The sequence below is a fragment of the Drosophila gunungcola genome, assembly GCF_025200985.1.
Source record: "Drosophila gunungcola strain Sukarami chromosome X unlocalized genomic scaffold, Dgunungcola_SK_2 000049F, whole genome shotgun sequence".
NCBI classification, from domain to species: domain Eukaryota; kingdom Metazoa; phylum Arthropoda; class Insecta; order Diptera; family Drosophilidae; genus Drosophila; species Drosophila gunungcola.
The window spans coordinates 467,742-483,358 of NW_026453193.1; the positions used below are offsets into that span (position 1 = coordinate 467,742).

At 38.2% G+C, this 15,617-nt stretch overlaps 1 protein-coding gene across 1 annotated transcript in view; it reads left to right on the forward strand.

The window, feature by feature from the left end:
* The first annotated feature begins 710 nt into the window (after nucleotides 1–710).
* The window catches only part of LOC128260990 (thyroid receptor-interacting protein 11), a 28,385-nt gene continuing 13,478 nt past the window's right edge, over nucleotides 711–15,617 (forward strand). Inside the window, 2 exon segments of the mRNA XM_052994372.1 lie at nucleotides 711–1,108; nucleotides 1,174–1,260. Of these exon segments, the coding sequence (XP_052850332.1) occupies nucleotides 893–1,108; nucleotides 1,174–1,260 (303 nt within the window). The 5' untranslated portion in view covers nucleotides 711–892.

The window sequence follows — 15,617 nt, forward strand, 5'->3', positions numbered from 1 at the left end:
AGCTCCTGCCGGAACTCTTGCGGAATTGAGCCATGACCTCCAGTTTGGCCTTTTCATCGCGTTCCTTGGCCCTTTGCACGGCCTTTTCCTCCGTTTCCTTGCAGCGGGCCTTCATCTCGGGAGAATCGGCTGTCCTCTTGAACTTAGCAAGGTAATCCATGGTGATTGAAATGGGGACGTCTGGTTGTCTCGGCTGCTGAACAGAAAAGAAAAATTGAAAATGAAAATGAAAAGGGCACAATGTCATTTTGACAGCTAGGACGAATGGGTAAAATGGTAGAATTAGTGTTTGGAAACAGACCCAAAAGTGTGCAAAAATAAGTTAGATTCTAAAAATTTTTATTTTTAGAAATTTAAATGAACCTAATAACTCTGTGATAAAGGTTTTTTATAAACAAATTAAATAATTACCTGTTACTTTTCGTGCAAACAAAATGTGGTAATTAAAATGAAACTTTAGAACAGTATATATATATATACATATATTCAAAGATGTTTATTTGCCTTATATAGAGAAGCTTGTGGAAATTGGTTGGGCCAGCTTTAGGATACTATAGTTCATTTTTCCCAAGACATTTTCGAAGTAATAACCAAATCGGAATGTCATGTCAAATTAAAATTGAATTTTTCGCACTGCGTATCGCAGCAGCCAGCTTTTTTTCATCTTGCCTTGCGGCCAGTTGGCTTATCGCCTATCGATAACCGTGGCCAATAACAATAACAATAACAAAATCAGCTGCAGTTTGTGCCACGCAAAAAAGTATCCAAAAAGCTAGGCAAAATTCGCCCCAAATCGCCGCCTCAACAGCCCAAAAACAAAACGAATAGCGATCGAGCCGGTGAGCCACGCCCCCGACCGCCCCCGTCGCCCAAGAAGAGCGAAGCAGCGAAGATGTCGTGGCTGAACAGCAGTCTCAGCACGCTGAAGGGCCAGCTAACCAATCTGGCCCAGGAAGTGCTGGCCGAAACGGCCGGACCCGGCGATCTGGAGTACGAGGGACATGGCCAGGACACGGAGCAGCAGACCAAGACGGCGCTGCAGCTGCTGGCCGAGACGCAGGAGCAAAAGGAGCAGCTGGACAGGCAGTGCGAGCAGAAGGATCGGGAGGTAACTCCGCTTCGGGCACTTTTGAGGCTTCCCTCCTTAAGCTCTCCCCCTTTTCTCCATTCCAGATTGCCGCCCTCCGCCGGGAAGTGGCCAAGTGCAAGCAGGAATCCAGGCCAGCGGCTAGCACCTCTGCGCCGAAGGAAACCCAGTTGGTAAGTGCGACCTGCAGCTGGTGGTTGGGCCATTTCCGGTGCCGGTGGTGGTGCCTGTGCCCGTGCCCTCACTCCGCCTTCCAGGAACTGAAGTCCCGTGTGTTTGTCCCGGCTTTATCTCCCATAAGAGCGATAAGCCCAGCTCTCTCTCTTCCTCTCTCTCTTTTGGGCCCGGCCACATATCCCTGAATTAATATTTAAACTGCGATAAGCTAGGAGCCGGCACTACCCGAGTTTTATCTGCAGTTCTGTTTTTTACCTGATGAAGAACAATGTGTGTGCCACACAGAAAGAAAAATTGATACGATATGACATGATCTGATAATACTCAATTGAATGATTCTAAATCTCTAGGAGGTGTTTAGTTGATGGGTAGGGAATACATCAAGTTGCAAAAGAAACTCAGGCGTTATGAAATACATACATATTTTTATTATATTATGGATAGATGTAATTAACAAGTTCAAAGTGTTTACACTTTTGTATCATATATGCTGAGTGTATTCAATCGGTTGATTTTAAATTTCTGGGAGCGGTTTAGTCCCTGGCTAAATTTAATCATATTCAATCTATGTTTGAGTAAACCAACAAAAATTCAGAAAGAAATACATTAAGTTGCACAACAAAAGGGCAAAGTTCCAAGTAAAACTGTGATATATCAAACTATTAAAGACACAAATATATTTATCATATTATATAGATAACTAATTAACAAGTTTAAAACGTGTACATTGATGTGTCATCTATGAGATATTCATTATAATTTGGGTTTCATTTTCAATCATATACCAGCATATTAATTTAAAATGTGAAAGGGAACCATTTAGAACATACGAGTTAAATAAATCTATCTTCAGCAGTTCTGGGCCCAAGCTTATACGCCTATTTTCCCACTTTCAATTAAGAATACAGATCGATCCAACATTGTCCACATAACAAAATGATATACCAAATGTAAGGATCTGTTTGCTTTGATGGCTGGCAGGTTTTCTTTCTGTGCAGCACAGCCGCTACTCGTTAGAAAAAGAAACTATGAAATTTCTATTTGATTTCACATTAGGTTGTATTTGCCTGGCTGTCATAAATCCCTGGCCGGATCTCCTTTTCGATCGTCCCATATGCCTATTGGCCTTATCTGGGCGTGCGGCCAACCCCATCCTATCGCTGCCCCCCATTCGACGGCTGCTTGTTTAATTTACCGAATTATTTCTGATTAGGCAAGTCGCTAAAACGCAACCCTAAGTGCCTGTGGTTCCCGATGGCGCAGCGGGGTGGTTGGCTACGGGCTCCCACACACAACTGTACCTGCGACAGAATAACCAATCCCTCCATCACACAGATATCCCAAATATCCACAAAAGAATATGGCTTGGACCTCAACTAACTAAAACATAATCCTTTCTAGAGCTTATCCAAAGAATTTAGTTACTTATAGTATGGCAGATATATATGTAGCTATTGGATGTTGTCATTATATTTTGGCGTTTCGGGTTTTATACCGGAGAAATGGTCTAGGAATGGTACGAAGCCATCATAATGGGCAAAAGTAGCGATATATGTAAACTCAAATCCTTTAAAAACAAAATAAAAATCAATAAGAATAGCTTCCTACTAAAGCTAGAAAGATATAGTCACCCGATCGTCAATTGTTTTTTAAAGTTCTATGTGCACAGGTTTTACACTGTGCGAATATACTCTTTATTGAAGGCTTGCGTACAAAATTTAAATTGAAATTGGAATAAGCTTATCTTAATAAAGTAATTGGTTACCCCGGTCCATTTTTTTAAAGTCTTTGCTACTAAATAAAATCGTATTGGATGAAATAATGTTATTTTTATCAAAATAAACACCATATAATCAGTCAGTGGCAGTGAGCTAAGACCATAAAAATTAAGACCATGTTAATTAAGTTTTATACTATTTAAAGTACATACATACTATTTTATTGGATAGTAAACATACTTTCTAATTTGATTAATAAATTGCTGATAAATTATTCTAGTCAATGCTTTTATTTAAATGTACTTTAATGTTCCACAATGGCTAAATAGCTTACATCATTTACTTTCTATTTAAACGTGATTATTATTGTATTTAATGTCGATTTAGGGCTCTGTGCTGTGTGTCAGTTTAAACTGGAATATTGATCTTAAAACCTTCATATACTGTTTCTCATATGTTATATCCTGATAAGCTTATAGAAAATGTTAAAATGATTTCGTATCAACATCAGAGAAAATTATTTATTCCGCAAAATTGCATCATTTAATATTTGTAGATAACAAATATACACTTTGCTTATCGAGACAGGCGAAATCTAAGCTGTCAGCGATTCGGGAAATCGATATCCATTTAAGTAAACTATTTGGTTCTTTTTTCCCTTCAAGTAAACTGTTTTGTTCTTTTTGGGGGACATGTACATAGTTTTTAGACTTTTTTTTACATTTATTTAGTTATTGAAGGCGATTCTTTGGATTTCCACTCAATTATTTTTGTGAATACATTTCTTTTCGATTTTCCTTTCTCTAGTCCGTCCTTATATCTCTGTTTTTATTCCCTTGCAAAAATTTGAAAAACTGAAAACATTTTAGCTATAAATGCCATTTGTTTTGATTTGAAAATAAAACACTTCCAGAGAGTCTTTTTGTTGTAACTTGGCCAAAATATAACGCACAGCCATAAGAATGACTGTTTTGTACAGCTGGCGACCTATAAAATCCATCCCGATCGATTTCCAGAAAAAATAATTTTGTTTTGGTATGAAAATCGATTTTTGAAAGCCGTTTTTTTTAAAAATGCCCAATTTTCGCTTTTTTTATAAGGGGGTACATCATCATTTTTTGCCAAAACTTGAAAACCTGGAAAAATTTTAGCTGTGAATGCCATTTGATTGGAAATTTTATGACGAATCCAACGATGCATGTCACTCTAACTTCTGACAATTATTTCCCAGTCTTTTGATACAAAAACTGATTTTTTACGGTGGTTTTGGGTTTTTCGAGAAATAAGAAAATAAAACATTTCCAGAGAGTCTTTTTGTTGTAACTTAGCCATAAGAATGACTGATTCGTGCAGCTGGCGAGCTATAAAATCTATCTCGATCGATTTCCAGAAAAAATAATTTTGTTTTGGTATAAAAATCGATTTTTGAAAGCCGTTTTTTTAAAAATTCTCAATTTTCGCTTTTTTTATAAGGGTGTACATCATCATTTTTAGCAAAATTTGAAAACCTTCAAAAATTTTAGCTGTGAATGCCATTTGATTGGAAATTTTATGACGAATCCAACGATGCATGACACTCTAACTTCTGACAATTATTTTCCAGACTTTTTATTCAAAAACTGATTTTTAAACAGTATTTTTGGGTTTTAGGCGATATAAGAAAATAAAGCATTTCCAAAGAGTCTTTTTGTTGTAGCTTGCTTAAAACAAGACGCATAGCCATAACAGTGACTGTTTGGTACAGCTGGCGACCTATAAAATCCATCCCGATCGATTTCCAGAAAAAACAATTTTGTTTTGGTATAAAAATCGATTTTTGAAAGCCGTTTTCTTAAAAATGCCCAATTTTCGCTTTTTTTATGAGGGGTTATTTAAATCAAAATTGAAATGTTTTCATGAATATTTAATTGCAAGGACTGTAAGGGTTTGTGAACTTTGGCGTGTCGAAGTTTGCTTCCTTTCTTGTTTTTAAATATTTTTGGTCAGTCGTATGGGAACTTTAAGTATAATGTTTTATGTTAACTTCACCGATTCCTAAGTTTTTCAGTTCCGTTCCATTAATGTTGTTATATGTTTTCCCCTATCTCGCGGTGGCTATCTATGGTTATCTACTGGATCGATAGTTGGGTCACCATATTGTTTTGCATAATTGCGCCAGGCGGCCGGCGATAAGTGCGCCCCCACATCCTCACCCCCATCCCCAGTCCATGGATATCTGGATATCGGCTCCTGCCAACCATTATCATCCCCATTAGGCGGGCATTTGGGACATCTGCATCGTACCATGTTATGGGTTATCTTATCCGGGTCGGGGCCAAGCTGGCCAGGATCGAAAGGGGTTGGTTTGGTGGCTGGATCTGGGGGCCTATAAAAGCCTGGTTCACCTGCTGGCTGCCATTCATTCGGTTCCGTGTGATCGAGCCACGTAGGGCCCTCGAAGACCCGCATAAAGTGTTAATTTCTACTCGGTTTTTTTTTTCCTTTTCATTCGGTGTGCACAGTTTTGGCCTGAAAACAGTTAAACTACAAAAGAAAAACAAAGTACGAACGCGATTTGCATTCCAAAATCGTGTGAAATTTCCTAAAAAGAAGGCCAATCCTAAGGCATTTGTAATTTTTTTTTTTATTTGTTCTTTGCGTTTACCATTTTTTTATTGCCGGAAATTTCTCGACGACTGAAACTTTTTGTTCGTGTGTTCTGGGTGTGTACTTTTTTGGTATTTATTTTGGGTGAGTTGAAACTTAGTTTTTTATACATTCTCATATGCAACAGCCAGCAAAGGCGAATTAGTCTAATTGCCAAATTTGAAAGCGCAATGATTTGGTGAGTAGCAGTTACGGTCAGGAATTAAAAACCGAGAACCCTCGACACGAGGCAGCGAACACGCACCTGGCGTTGATAATGAGCTACAAAAAGAAAAAAGCAATTAGGGTAGATATTTTAACTAAAATTCACTGTTGAGGGGACAGTTTAAATATACAAATATATGTGTCAAAATGTTTATGTTGCTGGTTTTATTTGCTGATAGCCGGCATAGTTTTAAGGCTATAGAAAATGTGCAGAAAGGCACAGAAGTTTGTTTATGTATTCAAACAAGTAACATTTTACAAATGTTGTTTAACCTAGTCTCGTTTTCTCTTATTAATGACAACCTAATGTAGGTATTCCAAATTATTAATACGAAAAAACGGGCATTAGTAAAAAGAAATTAGTAAAACATTACTTGTTTGAAAACATTTATCCACTGCTGTGTTCTCCTGTACAATTTTTTGAAGCTCTAAAATCCTGTCAGCTATTTTCATGAGAAATCGGGGATTAAAAGTACATATATAAAAATATATTTTAAAATCAAAATTCAGTATTATATATGTAATTGCCCTCAACATAGTAGGCAGAATAGGATTATTTTAATATATATATATAATAACTGATTATACATAAAAAAAATATATATAAAGGTAACTTTAAATGTTATTAGCTCCGTTTATTATTTTAATACCCTTTTTCTATATTTATTATAATTGAACTACCAGTATTTTAATTATATTAGTTAAGTAAGCAGTGAAAATTATTTGGAAAGTATCTTGTAGCACGCTCTGTTAAAACACTCAAAATTATAACTGAATTTCGAGCACCAGATGGCGCACCGGAAGCGCGTCATATTTGTCATACTGATTGACTAGCTTACTATCTTGCTATCTTACTTTACTGTGTCCACCACACAAAAGCTATATACATCAAATGTATTACATATATTTATGTCGATCAATGAGCACCCCTCCATATGCATAATCATAATTATCGTACATATCATAGAACTCTCCTGATGGCATTTCATCTTGCACAGATTTCATTAGAGCGGAAATGCTGATTGGTCGCTTGGTTGGTTGGTCAGTGGGTGGTGGGCGTCGGGCGGCGGGGTGGTGTTCCAACCGGTGGCTGCGGGTGGTTGGCAGGTGGCTACTCCATTTTTATTTGTTTTTCCCCATTTGTTTTTTTTTTTTTTTTTGGACACGTCAACCGTCAAGAGCCAGAGCGAAACCGAAACCGAATCGAGTTCCATTTGATAAACGCGGTTTGTTACGCTCGGCCAAACTGTGTCAAATGTGTCCCAGCTGCACTTGTTGCTACCTCGTTTCACCTGTACACCCCCTATTCCCAATAATCAGGGGACTATGGTCGACATTTCCCCATTGGCCACGGATCGCGATGCCTCCGTATGCGATATTTAATGATTCTAAACGTTTTCATTCCTATTTTTTCACCCATTTTTATATGCCGTTCTAATTTGTCATGGGCTCAAATCGACTAATGAGAGGAGCTGTGTTTTTAAGTGTACCATTGCTTCCTGATGGCTAATGAGTAAACTTAATAAATCAGGAAAGTGCAAAAGTCTTCCAACTTTCCCTTGCCTTTCCAATGATTTCAACTGTTAAACTAAAATTTTAACTTATTTCTATATGGTATAAAAACCATAGATTACCCCTATGCATCGTACCAGTGATCCACATATTTTTTAGAGCCCAACGAGCCACAATTTATGGAATGTGGCATAATTTTGATTGAGATTCGAACTAAAGATGACTCTTAAAAAAATTTATTAATGATTCAATTTAATAGTTTCCCTAGTTATTATTCTTGAAATGGAAGGAGTTTCATCTTTTGTGTTTTTAAATTCGATTTACCATTTACACGGTAGATCTTTGTCGATAAATATCTACATAAACTTATTGTTCATGTTTTTTAATAATGTTTTTGATAATCGTAGTAACTATTGTTGAGACCTGCACTTATGGTCAGCGAAATCATTCAGCTATGATGATGACGATGATGATAATGCAATCATCAAATGGCTGCTGTCTTTGTATTTGAGCTCACCCAAACACGAATAAAAATGACAAGTTTTCGACGGAGTGCCTGGTATTTTTGTGCAGTTGTTGTCTCGTCGCCCAACCGCCCAACCACCCACTATCTAATAAAACCACCCACCACCCACCTCCAGTTCCCAGGAACTGACCCACGGCCAATGAGATGTCAAACGTTGCATGTCGCTAAGTGTAGTTGCAGTTGCAGTTTGCAGTTTGCAGTTTAAGTCGCTGCTGCTGCTGCTGCTGCAATTGCTGTTGTTTCTGTTGTTGCTGTCAGATGAGAGCTGCAATTATTTTATAACATTTGTTGTTGCTGATGACTGACATTGTTCGGCTGCCCGTGGGTTCCTATAAACAATCAACGAAGCGAGCGGCCAATTTTCACTAACTGCCACCAACGACTTCAACAACTCCAATAGCAATGGCAAAACGTGGAAAATGGAAAATGAAAAACGGAAAATGAGCTAGAAAATATGGTTGGCTTGCCATTTATACACCGCAGTTTAGCATGCTCTTTCAAAACCCTAGCACAACTTAGATATAGAATCTTAATCAACTTGAAAGTACGACTATTCGTAATACAATGCTCTGTGGTGGATCTGATGGATCTGATTTTCCAAGAAACTTATTTTTTATCAATTGTTGGGATATTTTTTCAAAAGAGTTAGATCTACAATTCTTTTGAAAATAGTATTTTGCAAAATATAATTGTTTCGAGAAGTAGACAACTTCTTTTAACAGTTTTCATTGCCGACTTCTTTCACAAAAGAGACAACATTTTGCATTAGTTTTGATATTTATTGCAATAAATATGATTTGGAAAGAAACACCTATTTTCCAACCACTAATTTCTACGATATAACTTTTTAAAGAGTATAAATCGCAGAAAATGAAAAGCTGTCACTTTGAAACAATGCGGGGGGGACCATTTCAGACCTAACATCTTGGTCCAAATCAATTTGCTGCCTGTGAATGGGGACTATGGCTTCAGATTTAGCTTCCAACTCATTCTCAGTCGCTTCCACTTCCATATCCACAGCCACAGCCACATCCACATCTACAAACCACGTGCATTTCCGTTTCCATTTAGCTTCGCGTGTTTCTAACTAGCTGCGCCAGCTTTTGAGGCCTAAATGTCGCTGTCGAGGGGCGTAGAGCCCCAGAGGGGGTTCGCTATTCATTTGCCAGAGTTGCCATGGCCACCAGTGAGTTGCTCAATTTGCGTCGCGTTTAACCTTCGCATGTAATTGCATGTGTTTGGAGCCACCTCCCGAGATTTCAGTCATCAGATGCACATGCAGAACCCAGGCTCGAAGATCAGGGGCGCGTTTTAATGGGGATCGTCAGAGCAGGGTAAACTATAAAGAGAATGGAAACCCGAGAAGGGGTTGCCATTAGCATGTTTAAGTTAAAGAAGAAGTCAATACAATTAGTTTATTTGTTTAATTTATTATTTATAAGTATATACAATTTATAATTTAGCATTTATAATATTAATATATAAAATATGTAGTTTTTTTTAAGATTTTCATGATTTGTTAAGCCTTTTAATCTTAAGCTTAGAAACATGTTATCAAAATTCTGAACGGATAAACCTTTAAATAAAACGTAGCCCTCTTCGCAGAAAAGAATATATTTAGAAATATCTCCTACAATTACTATTGATATTGGAAATCCCCAGATTTCATGTCAACGCCTTTGCCCTGTAGTTCGGCTATCGAAATTGGCCAAAATGCATTTGTCACGCAAGCTGCTCGACTGGCAGATATGTGGCATTCTTTTGGCTGATTTATATCGAAGATTGACGGATTAGTGGGGCCTCCAAGCCCCGCGCTTTGTGTTAATGCTTGTGTTTTTTTTAGTTATTCTTTGGCTCAGTTCACATAGCCTTCCTCTTGGCCACGTTGTCAACCGCTTGTGGCTCTAGGTCAGGTGTCTTATTCTCCCAGACTCCCACCCCCTTTTGGCAATTACACAATGCCAGCACCCCTCGCAAAAACCACCTCCTCCTCCACAGCGCCCCCTTTAATCTGACTGTATGACTGACTGACTGACTGACTGACTGACTGACTGACTTACTGACTGACTGACTGACTGGCGAACAAATGCTAATAAGCATTAAATTATGAAAAGATTTTTCGTTTGCAGGCCAGTCGGGCCGTAAATGACGAAATTTAAGCATCCATATATTTATGGCCCAGAGTTTTTGCACTGGAAAACTACTGCGGCGAAACAAAAGAGGGGGTTTTGGCAATTTTATTGGCAAGTCGCGCAGTTGCATAAACAGCAGCCGGCGACGACAGCAAATGGAAATATGTTCACCTGTACGCCAAGGCAGAAGCCACAAAATACAGAAAAAAATGTATAAATTTCAAACAACCAAACCAAATACTGCAAAAACTTAAAACTAAAATCCAAACAAAAAAAATAAAAAGGAGAAAAGGCAAACGAACAAGCCGGCGAACACGAAAACTAAGAAAAAAGTGGAACGTCCAAATGACCCATAGTCCATAAAATAGCCGAACAAATTGAGCAAGGCAACCGTCACTCTTGGCATTTTCCAATTAGCCATTTTACCAGCAGCCCTCAAAAAATATTGCAGAAAAGTAAAAACGCGTTTTGAAAGACTTTCGCATATTTGAAGGTTAGCCACAGGAAATCAGAAGTGTGTCAAAAATATACATACAAAGAAAACACTTGTACAAGTATTTTCAAGCTTAGTTGTATGTATTTCATTAAAATAATATGAGATTTTTATTTTCGTACTTAAGAAGGGGCTAACTTATATGGAAAACTTTAAAGCTATGTTAACTACTTATGCAATAAACACATTTCTTAAAGGTTAAAGGCCAGATATAAGTTGTAAAGCCTATTTGTACGTGATCTATATCCAAACCCGCGAAAACGTGCTTCTAAAAAACTGTGATTATAATTTATTAATCAACTAAACAGTTTAAGTGTAGTTTTCCAACAACGATGTGCATTAATTTTCCCAAAATAAATCTGAGTTTGTTTGCTCTAACTTAAATGGAAATGGGATTTGTTTGCCTGCAAGAAAAGTTATTTTCCCCGGCGTCATGTTTACCTTATCATTTAGCTATCGTTAAACGGATCTTGGTTGGCCCAAAACGAGAACAATCGCAGCGAGGCTACAAATGGGGGAGACACAGGTAAATGAGAGGTGAGAAAATCCCAGAGATAAGATGCATAGATTGCGACTAAAAAAATATATAGAAAATGGCTTCAGCTTTGCAACAGATTTAAGTGAAATCCAGAAATAGTTCTGAAGTATAATATTTCAAGTACAAAAAGTATCAAATAAAAGAAGTAAAGTATACAAAAATATATTAAGCAAAGAAAACAATGATAAAAACATTGTTTAAGCGCTTGATAATACGGCTACTTGGATAGATAACATAATATCTATAAAGGAGACTGGTTGGTGGTTGTCTATTTGAGCTTCATTAAAGGAGACTACGTCCGATTTGTGGACCGCGTATCTATGTGTTCAACTGGACATCGGTTTATATACATATATTCGCGTCTATGCTCGAGGTGTGCATCTTTGCATCTTAAATGGAACGGTAACGAACCGTCAGTGCGACCGAATTGAAGCGCGTTATTTGAATTTGATTTCTTGTCTGAATTTTAACAGCAACGTGTTAAATGAATGCCAACACAAGAGCCGTGCCCCGAGAGCCGGCGGTTCGGTCTTCATCTTCGTTTCTCAATGCCTCCATGCCTCTATCTCTATCTGTATATCTATGTCCATTGCGATGGCATTCGTTGCCAGGTAACTAGTATCTACCCATCCAGAGATACTCGCACCTAACCTATCGCTCTTCATGTGCTATGTAGTACCGCCAACCCATTTACTTCGGATCCGTTCTTCGGCTTCGACTTCGACTTCGACTTCTGCCCGGTGTGATCCGATCTGGTCCAGGTCGAGTTGGACTGGCGACGTCAGAGCTGGTAGTTTCGTCATCAATCCATCGATCTGCGTATCCATATCCGTATCCGTATCCCCATCCGCATCCGCAACCGCATTTGGGTCTCCGCCCAAAGATCTCCAGCTGTATCTTTCCCTATTTCTCCTTCGGTGACCGCTTTCTTTAACTTATGCACGTAGCTTTGGCTTTTGTGTGCTGCTGGTACCGTGTTTTCCACATATTGATCGAACGTGTGCAAATAAAATACAATTTAAATATTTATTATCTTTGCAGTTCGTTAGCATCTTGTATCTGTTTAAGACAGCGGTGTAGTTTGCGCTACTTTCCATAGGGGACTTAGCCTAGATAACAATAAGTTGGTGCGAAGGGGAATTGGTTATGATTTCATGCACTTTAAAGGAGCATTAGATATATACAAGTATTTAGTTTTATTAAATATGACAAACAAAATCCGATAATTGCCTTGGATTTTGTTTTTAATAAATTAGGGAACTCTAATTTTAAGTCTAGCTCTCACACTAAACTTAACTGAAGATTTTCTTTTTTACAAATTTAAGATATTGAATGTATAAAAACGAATTTATAACTCATTTGTCTCTTCTGATGCAAGTCATGTTCATATGACATCTTTAAAGAACCTTCTTGAAATACGGATCTTTGCCTTTTAGTATTCAAAGGATCTGGGGCCCCTTTTAAGTACGCCCCTGGCTAGGTTTGGTTTGTGTGGCCTCAATTCGGAATGGGGCTCTCTAGTTTTTTTCCGCCCCCCCCCCAAAAGGGGTTTTCTTGGACAAATTTCCACGACGAGAAAAAAATGGGTAAGCACACAGTAAAAACGAAACAGTCCGAAGATGAAGTGAAGCCCACAAAAAGGGTATGAGGAAGAATATATTATACAATCGATTTGAACAATTGGCGCCACAGAGACGGCGACTTTTGAGGGGGGTGACGCAGGGGTACTTAACGCATGTTAACGCCGCTGTTAACTTGCACGTCCGATTGATATGGATGTGGAACAGGGAAGCCGAGTACAAGGGTCCCCCCTTTGCCATCGCCATCGCCAACGCCATCGCCTTCGACGATTCGCTTTGCATTCGCTTTGCAACAGAACGAAATGCATTTGAAAAGCGGTTGTGTGTTCGTTAGTGTTGCCATTGCTGTGCCGCTGCTGTTTTGTTGTTACAGTTGTTCTACCCCGCTATTGCTATTCCTATTGCTATTGCTATTGCTGATAAAAGAAAAGCCCCAAAACTAATTAACGCCTGCAACGTGTTTGCTGCCTATATGTATACATAGGTATATGTGTTTTTTTTTTTTTCTCTATATATTTTTTATTTTTTTTTGTTTTTCCCAACCGCTGATAGTGGCCCCAAACCAAAAAGGTGCGACAGAGATGGGTTCTAGAACTCAGTGTGTGCGCCTGTGTATTTCTACCTTCATGGGTTGACTGTATTTTTATCTGCTAATTAAACACAGACGCTCGATTGCGCCAGTAACAACAACAACAACAACAACAACAGCAGCAGCAGCAGCAAAAACAAAAGCACCAGTAATAACAGCCCGCTTAAAGTCAACGACGTGGCCATATGGAACGCTTGCTCATTCCACTAGAATCCCATATATCATATAATATAGTATATGATATAGCCGAAATGACAGTCCAAAACGCTGCGGTACAATTTCTAATTGTGCTTGGCCAGCAAAAAGGCGAAGTTATGGTTTCGTTTTTCTTCGCCTAAGAAAAATAAGCAAAGAAGCTTTACACGTAATTTCCCATACGACCACTTTTGGTGAGGAGGGTGTGTGGTGTGTAGGTCTTATCCTGCCATCCCTTTCTAAGCCAAACCCTTTCGACGACTGTGTGAGTGCGTGGATATCTTGGTTATTTGCTTTCTTTTAACAACTTGCTATCTCCTCGCTCTCCCAACAGGCAAAGAGCACAAGAAAAGACTTCGACAAATATACAGTCAAGCTTCCGTAATTGGAAACAATTTTGAAATTTTAAATAGGCAAATTAAAGTTTCTTAGCTCACGGTTTTCATTCATGAAACTCGTATTATTGAATATGCTCTAGAAATACATTCTTTAAAATAACAATAATAATTGTTTAATTCCCCGAGCCAAACTTCAACCGGTGCCGTCAAATTGTAACGATAATTCTATTAGTTTAATTGAATAACCAAATTCAGGGTAAAGAGTTGCAGAAAATGGACTTTTCGAAATCGTGATAGAGTTTTTCGACTGTAGGTGAATTGTGTGGGGCGGTGCAGCGGTGCAACATCAGCGCCGTCAGAAGCGGCACAGGCGGTAGAGGCGGCAGAGGCGGTACAGACGACTGAGGAGACCGGAGCAGAGCAGAGAGCACACAGCGCTCAGCGCTGAGAACAAACAAAATGAGCAAAATAAGCAAATAAAGCCGTTTCCAGCGGTACAACAACAATACCGACAACGACAACGATAACTACACCATCACACATACATTAACAATTCTTTAAACAACAAAAAGAAAAAAGAAAAAAAAAAAAAACGAAAATAAATAAAAACAACAACAAACGTCGCTTAATTTCAAGTTAAATAGCCGACGCGCATTATTTGAGTTTTGAAATGGAGAGCAAGTCGAAGTTGCTTGGCTACGTATGCATATCGCTATATGGATATAAATCCACAGATATCCATGCCCGTCGGTTGTCTAGTGAGGTTATGTACGCCACGGAGCAGAGCAACTCCCATGATGGATGTCTTTCCATTTTATCCATTAACCCCGTCGCTGCTATCTCTATCTCCCCTCCTCAGTTCGCTCTTTATCTCGGGGCTTTATATAGGTATAAAGGTATACCTTTCATGTGAATCAGAGATCTGAATCACACACTCGAGATAAGCCAGGTTTGTTACGTGAAAGTCCCAATTGCTTGATATCCTTTGGACTTCTTTTAAAATTTTTGTTAAGCAAAGTTCTTCTTATTTACTACATAAAAAGAAAGCATTTAACAGATTGCTTGCTTAAACACTTTCATTTAACACTTTAGGCATTTAATTTGTTTTAATAACTACATATGTCCAATTCTTCACTGTGCCTTTTTGAACAATGACTGTGATCGGAAAATAGTGCTCTCACTATAATTTCAGCAACTCACACCCTGCTTATTTTACGAATATATATTTTTTCTTATTTGGCAGCAAATTAATATTTGTTGACTATAAGTTTTTATTGGGCTTCGGTCATAACAAGCAATGCTTGGTGTCGTAGGGCCACTTGATTGCACTGATCACAGTGCATCAACGTCCTAGAGGATTAACAAAAAATATTGTCGGTTAGAGTTCGTATGGATGTACGATTTCAAGCAAATGAAATGACACGAATGTTGCCAAGAAAACGTTAATCCTAAAACGCAATTGAATTGAATTCAATTTTTGATTCGGAACGCACTGTGTCTATTGTCTTTCTGAATGCAAGAAATAACTTAAATTGGGGACAAAACACGATATTATAATTGTACATAACAAGCACTGCTTGGTGTCGTTTGGGCCACTTGTTTGTACTAATCTTAGTACATCAACGTCCAATGGGCGGGGCAATTAACAAATTGATTTTTATTGCTAAAATGCCCACTCCGTTTACCCATTCGTTTATAATTCAATAAAATATTTTGTGTATTAGTTTAGTTGGAAATTGATATTCATTGAGTTGCTCTTCTCCTTGGTTGGTTTCTTTTTCGCCTTTAAATAAGTGTCTTATGAAATATCTTCATATTTTTACTTTAAGTTGAGGCTAGGAACTACCCGCTACAAATTTTACTAGCATTTGTTCTTTATTTT